Consider the following 11,673-nt stretch of genomic DNA (forward strand, 5'->3'; position numbering starts at 1 on the left):
AATGTACGATTTTGAAAAATCTTCCATCTTAGGGCAATGTACCCCTAAAAAGTGGTGAATCGTATTTAAACATTTTTACATAAGTATCCGTTAGTATTAGTTTATACTCACTTCTAGGTACAACTAAATTTTAAGCTATTTTTACTAGACTTGATGGGGTTGTCAGCTTTATGATTATTATTATATCTGCTGCTATAACATCAATATTACTTTAGATTCTTTCTAAATTTGCTGTTTCTAATTCGTTTAAAGAATTTTATCTGGTATTCCAAATAATATTGTTTTTTGGAAATAAGTTTTTCCATTCTACTATTTCTAAAATTGATTTCTCCTATCTTTTCCTTTATTAAACATTTATTTATACTCATAGTGGTATAGGATGTAGTTTTGGTCCAAGGCACAAAATGATGTTTTTACAAATTTAACTTCCTCGAAATTCTAATCTGTATATGTATAAAATTGAAGTTGAGTATAACATATTACTCATCAATAAGCAATGATTCATGAAGAACGTGTTTTAAAATGCAAAACACGGTAGTCAAGTTTTAGTGAAAAAAACAAACAATTAAAACTAAACTTGTTACTCCTTGTGCTAATACCCAATTTATATTTTACTCGTGGACAACCAATCTCCCGGTTTTTACAGTTATATCGCATAAAAATTGAATAAGAATAGACTAGAAACTAAAGAGTGGTCTAAGACACATAAAGAGTAAGGTTCAATAGTATCCCCTAGAATGATTAGTTATGCAGGTGACGTACACTTAAATATTTGATTGTAATCATCTTAATAATACTTAAATATAAAAATAAAGACTTCCAATGCCAGATAAAAAAAAATTCCATTGCTATTTTAAGTCAGCAAATGAAATTTTAGTTTCTAGTGAAGGACTCACAGAGGGAACTTGTGGGAGTGGTTTCTGGGTGGGGTCTCTGTAGTCTTCATTCAGGTGTAGTTTGATTGCCTTCCAGATTTTCTTTTTGTTGTATTTCGCCTTGATATTTCTCTTAATGATATGAAAATATCCAGCATTTTTCATATTATTTTCAAAATAGTATTTAATTAACAGTGCAAACACTAAGGTAATCTATAAAGATTCACACCTGTTAATTTTTAAATCTTTACTAACATATGAAATCTCACGTTAAACGTTTAGGAGATGTGTATATTTACTTTACTACCACTACTAGGTAGAGAAAATGTCATCGCATTGAATATCTAAGTGCAGTTTTTGTATGTTTATTTAAACTAAAAAATTCATTTTTGGACATTGGTCATTGTGACTGCGCCATACTTCTCTAGACTTAATTGGCTTTTCATCATCTTGTGTAATTTCGACATCTCTGATAACCGTGTATCGAATCGGGCATCTCTTACGCAATAACGTAGACGAGAGGGTAAAGCCGTCATTATGGGAAGCTTGTAGCGGCGATTCGATTCTGGCCTGGGCGGATCGACTTTTATTTTGTGGTAATAACATATAAATAAACATATTTATTTATATTTTATAAATGGTTGGGAAAGGAGTAAAAAATAAATAAATATGCCTGAATCAAATATATGCTTTGATATTGACAAAATTATAAAATTATATCTACAACTAATAATTAATGATAGTGATAAATTAAAAAAAAAAAAATCTGAAGCAAAGATAAGGTTGAGGCTTGGCTAACTATTAACTATTAAAGGTTGAGCCAGATCAACCTTTGCAATTTGATCACTTTTACCCCAAATTTTACGAAACATGGGATTATTTGAGATCAAATCATGTTTCCCATAAAACAAACTCATAATTGTCTGAATCCAACCAGTAGTAGCAATGTTTTTTGCGTATGTTCTAATAGAAAACTACTTTTTTTTATTTATTTATTATTTTTTCGAAACATTTTATATAATCTTCCGAATGTTAACGAGAGCTAAGCTCAAGAAAAATGGAACTAATATTAGTGGGGTTTATGTGTTCAAAGGGCAGGTGGATGTGATGAGGCACATAGAGATAGGCAAACTACTTTGTGCTGTCACATTGCAGGAATGCAAGGAGAGGAGATCTGTAAGAAGTTTCTGGAGAGAAGTCTGGGCCTGAAGAAGAATCAGGATGTAGCAACCATTGACTCTCTCTACCTTCTGCTGAGAGGTTGCTGAGGACAGCTTGGCCAGACGTAGATTCAATGAGGAACCCAAGGACCACAGTCTGAAATTCCTAGTAGTAGAAGCAATATTAGCAGATGTACAGTAAACATTTTTTTTTTCTTCCAAATTGGTAATTGAATCACGTGAATGGACACTTCAGATATTTTAAAAGTATTTGGCACATGTTGAGCGGGTGGACACAAATTTAAAATATTTTTGCTGTTTTATTTCTAACGATTTATATATCATAAAACGTTCTTATGGTAGTGAAAACAAAGAACACAAGTTTAAAAGTGCTCACTTCAAAGACTACAAAGGATTACTCGCGGCTTGTGATCAACAATCGATGTATTCACAGTTTGCCATAGAGCAACTTGTGTTAAAAAATGAATTTTTATATCACACTTTAACAGCACAATCACATCGAAACCCGTTCACTTATTATTTTTTATTTTCAAAATCATTTAAGAAAGATATATGGATCGAATCGTTCCTAAAACTATTATTTTTTTTTATTTATTCACTCAAACTTACAAGCATATATAAAAAATCCAGTAAGTAAATGTAAATAATAAATGCTCAGTGCTGTCAATAGATAGTTTCTCTACATGGCTGTATCACTGCATTATCATCTTACATCAAATTTACTAGATATATTTTTAGGTAAATACAGTTTTAAATATCAATAAATAAAAATGAATGTTTCAGAATACATGATAATCATGAGATGGAAGGTTCTGTAATCATTACTTTAAATTAGAATATTACATGGACATCTTCTTTTCAGGCGTCTCGGAGGATTATCAGGGATTATTAACGATGAGAGATTAAAAAGTAATGGGTTTGGGTAGGTAAGAAATTTGGAGAGAAAGGAGCTATATCTATTTCGGGCCAAATAGGCAAATAATGGGATATTAAGGTCTTTATGGATGAGTTTATTTGTGACGTAATAAGGAACATCAAGAATTTCGGATTGTAAGGAAGGAGGAATTTTACGGTTTGGTGAAGCTCAATTTCAATGTCTGATTATCATAGAGTATAAAAGTTTTTTTTATCGTAAATACCAAGCTTAGAGCGTTTTTCAGGTAGGTGTTGTAGTAATCGGAATCTAGGAGCAGTTCCTTGTTGTTTTAGTAGGGGGTTTCCAAGTAAGTATCTTGTCAAGAGTCTTACCTTGAGGAACACCGAAGGACTAAGAAAAGAAAGATAGGTGAGATTATGATTTAAAGATTCTATCAGACAGATTGGAAAGAATTCATATGAAATATGTAGACAGAAGAAATTGACAGAGTATATACAGCAGTCCTGGGTGCCAGACTCGGTCAAAAGATTGTTCCAATCTACGATGATACTCTTGGATAGTCGAATAAGATGTTCTAAATCCAAACTGGTAGTCAGGAATACCATGATTTAAATCAAGAATTGGATGGAGACGTTTTAATTGGGGCTTATCTAGGATTTTTTCCCGTAATAAATAGTAGGAAAATAGGTAGGAGGATAGATATTGAAGTGCTTTGGAAGGGAAAAACTAAACTAAGAGATAATTAAATCGTCAGCAAATTAAATATATATATATATACATAAGTTATGGCAAGGCTTGGGGTACTGTTAGCCTAAATCCTAACCCCTCCAGCAAATAAACACAGAGAATGTATATAAGGAGATTTAAAAGCCAAAAATAAATAAGTTGATGTTTTGAAAAAATGTGTGTCGTTTCTTGCCCCTTTTTCATTTTTTTTTTCTAAGTTTGTTTTCCGACGTCTCATAAGTTATGTATATTGGGCAATATTAGCAAAGACACGAACAATTTTTTTCTATTGAACTTAGAAGTAAGGAAATTCGTGAGAATGGACACTCTATGGCAGCTGCGCAATGTTTTTGGTTCGTGATAGCTCTCACCTATCAGCTGTTGTTAGTAAAGCACTAAAACAATGAGTTTAATGTATACTTTATAAAAAATAATTAGTTATTTTCATTGGTACGTATAGAACTGTTGCTATATTTTCGATTTTGTTAATGGCATAATTAGCAATTAAGTTAAATTAATGACACATATCGTTTTAATTAGATTTAAATATTTAACTTAACAAAAAAAACTGTCATTTTTTTCTTTTGAGTGAGATACTAGTTCAAAAACCCATCATGACATTAATTCTCATGAAAGATAGAAAAAAATCTACATGAAATTATAATAATTATGAACCTTGGATGATAATGTTGAAAAGAGAGTTTTGATGATTATATGTTTATATTGATTCAAGATTCAAAAAACGTTCATTCAGTGGGTGACCTTTCAGCTTGTCTATCGTGTCCGGGAACATGCTTCCCAGTAAGATCGCTGTTGATTTTTGTTTGAATAAAAAGGCTAGGGTTAGGACTAATAAATACAACGAACATAATAATAATTTTAATTTACTAATATGGGTAGCAAGTTCTTATTTAATTCTATATTGCTTTCTTGCACGGTGAAACTATTGTAGTACTTCACTAGGATACCATTAAGTTTGTATTTTTGCTCTAAATTGTCGAGGATTTCCTTTTTCGTCTCAATAAAACCGTAGTTTCTTATAGCAATTTTTTTCAATTTTTTCCACTTCTTTTCAAAAAACATGCCCTCATTGAATTGGTACGCTCGAGTACACAAGTTGAAATTAATCAAACTGACTGAGTCCTGAAGAATCAGGATGCACTCACCGATTTGAGTTAGGTAGCGTAGGTCCAGTTGGAGAGAGGAGAGATTGGTTTTGCCCGAGATGTGCCTGATGGTATCTAGACCCAGGTGGATGCAGTCGGTGATACTGAGGAAGGACAAGAATATGAAACCATTCTGGAAGGAGGCAGACCACTCCTCCTCGGAAATGTTGCAGTGAGACACAGCAAATGTCTTGAGATTGAGGGTGGACAGTTGCAAGAAGTCCTTCCCTGTCAGGTGGAAGCCATTGGAGATGATGAAATGGGTCAAAGTACTGCTAAATCTGAGTTCTGTCACTCCCTTTGCTTCTAGAATAACCTTGCTTTGTCCAAAGGTATCACAGCGGTGTAGAAACACAGGATTGGGATAGACACCGTAAAAGGACGGGTGTGGCTGTCGGCTGGAAAAAACAATACTAGTAAACAGCTCTTTATTATCCAATAACATTTTTCTACTTTTCCTTGATACATGCTTCTTATATTTGGTGTATATTTCTACATCTGGAATCTCTGATGAAAGCAAAGCTCTGGCATTTTCGCTGTTAAAAATGATGTTTCTTAGTTTAAGCTTTTTCAGATTCGTTTGACTAGCTTTAGTGATGACTTTAGATGTTAGTTTCCTCGGTTCATCGAAGCTGATTTCCAAAACCGTGATACCTGAAAAAAATAATGAAATATTTTTAGCCATTGTATTATGTTTATCGTTTCGATATAAAATACTAACTATTTTGTAATGCCCGTTTTTTATTTTCAAAACTATAAAAATAAAATTGATAAAAAAATTGATGGAACTTCAAGATTAGGTCAAAATTTATTTTTTAAAAAGTAAACTAAAAATACTTAATTTTAACTTAAAGGTTTTAGAATTAGGATTACGATACATAATGTTCTCATTATTTTCAAATTTATAGATCAATTTCATCAAGACAAAACGCATTACAATGATCATTTATTGTACATTTTCAGTATTCAACTATTTTCTTAGTAGGGAGTCGAATTTTTTGAGAAAATAAAATATTTCGAATTTATCTAGCAACTTCGATGTTATCTCAACTTCATTATCTTCTTTTTCTTAGTTAGTAAAGGGCAAATATTGTTCGAAATTTATTAAGTAATTGTAAATTGCTTAATTGTTCTTATTAAAGCATATAATTTAATTTGACGATTCCGATAGGATCAAAAACTTTCTCTCTTATAAGTCTTGGAGACAATGGTCCGCGGATCTGATAAAAAGGAATCGTCCCTAAAGAGAGTAATTAGTAAATGGTTCTTAGTATTAACTTAGTAATGGCTTACTGGTTATGCTGTGTCCTCTTATTGGTTTTGAGTATATTTTGTATGAGCGCGTTAATATATACAATCATATTATTGATACTATGTTTAGATTGTGCTTTGTAATATTATTACTAATTTCTCTGATTATAATATTTAAAAAAAACAACAGTTTTTACTTAAATTGATGATATGCATTATCATTGTAGACCAAAAATCAAGGAAATCTGAAAAATTATTTATTTTCTTTTAAATCTAACAAATATAATAAAGTATTTTAATAATTCTAAAAAAATAAGGTTAAGGTAAAAAATGTCGAGCAAATTTAATGGGTGGAAATATTATGAAATTTTAATAACAAATAAATTAGGTTAAAAAAAATCTTCGGACTAATCTCGTTTAAAAAAAAAACCCTTACGTACAAAACTTTAACAAAAATAAAATGAAATTTTTCTTGCTTACTAGTGAAATTATTTGAATATTTTCCTAAATCAAATAGTACCTTTATTCTTCATGTGTACGATGACTACATTTAAGTGTTTTGGTACCATTGGAAAGACGATCCCTTTATCATTCTGAAGATAACAATAAAGTATACATTTATTGTTTAGAATATAATCATAGTATACATTTATTGGAAAGGAAAAGTCTTTCCAATATAATTGCAATTACAATTACAATTAGAAGTATATTATCTTGTAATTAAAATAGACTTAGTAGGGTCCGATGATTATAATCCGGGCAAATTTTCTGTATACGGTGCTCAACAGATGCTGACATTTTAGAGATACTTAGTAAAAAAACAAGTTTATTCAGTCATTGGTCTGTATGTCTGTGTCACAATAAACTCGCTAATGGATGGACCGTTGCAGTCTATTTATTTTAAGGATAATTACCAGAACCGCAGGCTCTGTAAGCGCTTACAGTACAGATAAATGTACTTTTATATTTAACTCAAAACTTTTATATTATGATATTTGACTCAAAAAATAATTTGGCTGAAGATAGACAAAAAATAAATAAGAAAGTAAAGACTCAGCAAAGATGTAGGATGGGGTGACGGTAGCAGAGAGGTAACGCACCTGTCTGCGCAAAGGTTTCGCGTTCGAGTCCCCGGCCCGATCCGGGATTTTTCCAAGCATATAATTATACAATACTAACTCACAGCCTCCCCCCGGGATTTGTGAGGCCCATTAGCCAATGGGTGGCACTCACAAAAATAGGCGTGGGATTGACGAACCTATTCTATGAAAACCACGTCAAATAATCGCGTGATATATTTCCTAAGTACATCGCGCGAGGCTTTGGACCTCCACGGTCGGTCGCGCCAATAATGATAAGAAAAGATGTAGGATACTATTTACGTTTTTTAGTTTTTTTAGTTAATGGGAATGTTAAATATAAGGGCATCAATAAAATTTCATTTTATCAATAATCAATTCTGTTTTAGTTCTTACAGCCAATATGTAAGAAAATGGGAGTTTATTTTATTGCTAGATAAAACATTTATTGATACATTTATCAAAATAGTTTATTTATAATTCCGAAAAAGATGTCTATGCATCAATAATATTTTTTTGTCCTGTGTCAATGTCTTTTAGAGTTTATAATATTCTTATTAAACTACAAATTATTAAAGGCTTTGAGTGTACAGTACTATTATATATGGTATATGGGGAGAAGATGGTTGGGAGGGGGTACGGTAAATAATAACACAAATAAGTTAAAAAAACCTGTTTAATAGTGCCTACGTTTCGGGCATAAGTTTTTAAACTTATTTTTGTTATTTTCTGACCGCACCTCCAGCCATCTTCTCATATATATTATTCACGGTTAACAATCTTCTCATCATTATTTGATAATGATATTGTATATATATTTGTTAACTTTATAAGAGAAGACTCAAAAGACGTTTTGAAAAAAAAAATAGATTCCTGTTTGTTAATATAATCAATTGCGAAAAATTATCGAATTATCCATAATCCAAAAAAAAAATAGATATATTAATTTTTTTTTTATTAAAAGTTATTCGAGCTTTAAGTTTGCTGTCTAAATCGGCGGGTTTTTTTTTTATCTACGCAGACAGGATTGATTTTATGTAAATCAGTCCAGAAATAATAAAAAAGAAAAAAATCATCGACAGTTACCATCACTGGTAATTTCAACCCGCGCGCCTTGTCTAATGCTAAATTAAAGAGTACAGTTCCAATTGAGTTACCAGTAGTTATAAAAGCTCAATCAACTTTAAATGTTCTATGGACTAAGCCTAATGTACAATATCATTTATATTTTTTATTTATCAAAACCTTAATGATATAATTGTTATTTTATTCTTCATTAGATCCACTTATTCGTTTATTGGTCAATGAGTCTTAAGCCAAGATCTTAAGTATTTGGTTCTCGATTGAAATTCTCAAAATATTATAATAATCCTCAAAACTGAAATGTAATTGCTTAGATTCAATATTTCGATCATGCTAATTGTCAGCAAGATCAGGATTCATATTTTCTCATTCAAAGATACAATATTTTCATTAAAATTGAGAAATTTGATAATAGAAAAAAAGATTTGATTGATATTTTCCCCTTTTAGTGAAATTTACAATAAAAACGGTAATCAAAATATTGTACTAATATAATTTTAAAAAGACTAGATATAGTCTTCCAAAATGTAAAATGTTGTATATCTAAAAATTACATTTTTTTGGCGTTCAATAATGAACTGATATTTTGTAAATTTTATTTTATAAATATACGCTTTCTGTTTTCTTCTTAGTACAACATACTTGCTGTTGATTATTGTCAGGAATATCAATTATCATTTATAAATGGATTACAAGAACAGGGGCGTAGATTTGTTTAGAGGTGCACAATCTTATATTTAAAACAACACTTTTGACTGTTGATTATTGGAACAATTAGAAGTTTGATTGTTGGATTTCCAAACAATATTTATAAATTTCCCTGATATATTACGAAATATTTTTGTTTTCTCAGCTATTTCATGAAATATTTTAATTTTTTCAACTCTTCAATTTGAACTTTTCACTTTCCTGGGAATAATATAAGAGCCTACGAGGAGAAAAATGCAGTTATTTCACCCCAATTTTTATTACTTGATTGAAAACTATGTATAATTACTAGTCAATATTAATGAGTCTGCCAAGTATAGGTAGGAGGAATAAAAAATGGCGGCTGTTTAAAAACATTCATTTTTCATTCGGAGCCCTATGTCACAGCACAAAAAAATCTAAAAGATTATTATTTAAAGCAGAGTAAATTTGCTGAAATATTAGCCCTAATAGAGCTATTTACATCCAATAGTTCTCTTTTTAAATAGCAATATTTCTTAAAAAGATTAATAGTTAATTAATAAATTTCATTTGACAAATTTATATTCATATGCCAATATCATAGAAATTACAACCTCTACAAAGATAATTGTAAGGAACTACTTAAATTTCCTTTATTTTGAGTGCTGGCAGACTTATTGATCTAGAGATATATGTTTTCAAAAATCAAACATTTTATATGAATAACTAGAAATTAACATTTTGTGAATTTATTTTATCAAACATCATAAAAACTACTACTACTAAGTAGATAAACGTTATCCATAAAGATATACGTTATGAAGTATTTTATAGTAAATTTAACTTGCTTTAATTTGATTGCTAGCAGACATCTATACGTCCTATTGTTTCTGAAATAAGGTTTTTCATAAATCAAACTTATTATTAAACTTATATTAGTGCTAATATTTCAGCAAATTTACTCTCCTTTAAATAATGTTCTTTTAGATTTTCTAGTGTTGGTAGTTTTTACGATATAGAGCTCCGAATGAAAAATGAATGTTTTTTAAGGTGTTTAAATACCTACCTATACTTAGCTGACTCATCAGTTTTGACTGGTAATGATACATAATTTTCAAAAATTTGGGTGAGATGACTGCCTTTTTTTCTTCCCGGCTCTTGTACTCAAATTCTTAATATTGTTATCAATTGCTATTAAATTTTAGTAAATTTAATTGTTCTGTTTTAGAACTGTTTTTACAATTTAAAGTATTCGCACCATGATATATACTATGCGAATTCGAACCGCATATAGACCCATATATTTATTGAAATAGAATTTATAAATTATAAAAAATAAAAATATGCTAACATTACAATAATGAAGCATTGGGGAATTTAAATTTACTTCCAACCTGAAATATGTGACTACGGTTATTGAAACACAAATGATGGAATTTATAACATTTTTTTTTTTAAAGGAACTATAAATATGGGAACAAACAACATTAAAAAAACCAAATTCCTCATTCTGCATCTATGTTCGTTTTACAATTCTTGGAGAAGGGTTATCCGTTTGTAAAACTGAAGGATTTGGTTTCATATACTATTTTTAACTAGAGAATATTGGAGCTTGATAAGAATGAATTTCTTTTGTATTAAAACACAACATCATATCTACTAAATCCCAATTTTTTAACTTAAGAGATATTAGTATCAATTGGTTTTAAATTTTAATAACACTGTTTTATGAAAATCTTTGCTGTTTAAAAATGATAAAAACATATAAAGTAAAAGTAATTTAGTATGTGAAATATGAATTTAAATGTTAGGTACTCAAATTTCCCCATGTTTTTATTATTCAAGTGGTAGATGAGAGTTGACACTCTTCCTCGTCTTCCCTCCTGGTGACGAGCCAAAATAACCAATTACGACCTATCCATAGAATAATCCGTACATGAGATGGCTTATAGCAAACATGCTAACTAAGAACATTACAGACTACCGATAGTGATAGAATCAAATAATAAGGAAAAATTCGACACATAAATGCAGTTCTTAGAACGTGATCTTACCACTTTGAGTGACGATATGCGATAGATATACTTACTAAAATGTTACTAGTATTATATTATGTTGGTATGTATTATGGCACTATTATATGATACAAAGTAACTATTCTATAATAATGTAATATAAAATATATCTAATATTGCAAAACGTTGCGGGAGTGACGAAGGTGGTAAAGAATCCTATCCCGAGAGAATACTAACTATTGGACAGTTGCCCAAGAACTAATCCCGGATTTACAAGTGAATCCGATAATGGCGGCTGGTCCCCTTTATCTATTTAAATTGCTTCGGATCCAATCTGTCGGTGAGGTCGCAGTTACTGCTCGCGCCCCAGTAACCAGTTTTCAGATGAGTACTACGGTAGGTTCTCATTGAAAATGATTTGTGTGTGTATGTGCGCGCGCGCTTGTGTGTGTCTGGGTTTGTGTGTGTGGGCGTGTGTGAGTGCGTGTGTCATTTCCTCCCTTATGAGGTCTACAAAGTTTTGAATTTTGAGTCATTTGTTGTGTCATTACAATGGCTTGTGGACTATATTTTGAAGGTATTTTTAATTTTCTTAGCTCATACAGTCCCTCCTAATTCTAGAATTTCCAATGAAATGGGGTATTTTATCTAAAGGTATTTTATATTACACTCATATTGTTATAGGCATCTAAAGTTTTATTCACCTCCCAACTCATATCTCTTCGAAAGTATATCGTATATCAATGTATAT

The 11,673-nt window shown here is 30.6% G+C and overlaps 1 protein-coding gene across 1 annotated transcript in view; it reads right to left on the reverse strand.

Moving 5' to 3' along the window:
* Positions 1-4,527: 4,527 nt before the first annotated feature.
* The window catches only part of LOC106691887 (uncharacterized), a 16,400-nt gene continuing 9,254 nt past the window's right edge, over positions 4,528-11,673 (reverse strand). Inside the window, exon 3 of the mRNA XM_014437788.3 lies at positions 4,528-5,479. Within this exon, the coding sequence (XP_014293274.3) occupies positions 4,539-5,479 (941 nt within the window). The 3' untranslated portion in view covers positions 4,528-4,538. The remainder of the gene's footprint in view (positions 5,480-11,673) is intronic.

The sequence above is a fragment of the Halyomorpha halys genome, unplaced genomic scaffold (genome assembly GCF_000696795.3).
Source record: "Halyomorpha halys isolate HHAL.00 unplaced genomic scaffold, Hhal_1.1 Scaffold4214.1, whole genome shotgun sequence".
Lineage (NCBI taxonomy): Eukaryota > Metazoa > Arthropoda > Insecta > Hemiptera > Pentatomidae > Halyomorpha > Halyomorpha halys.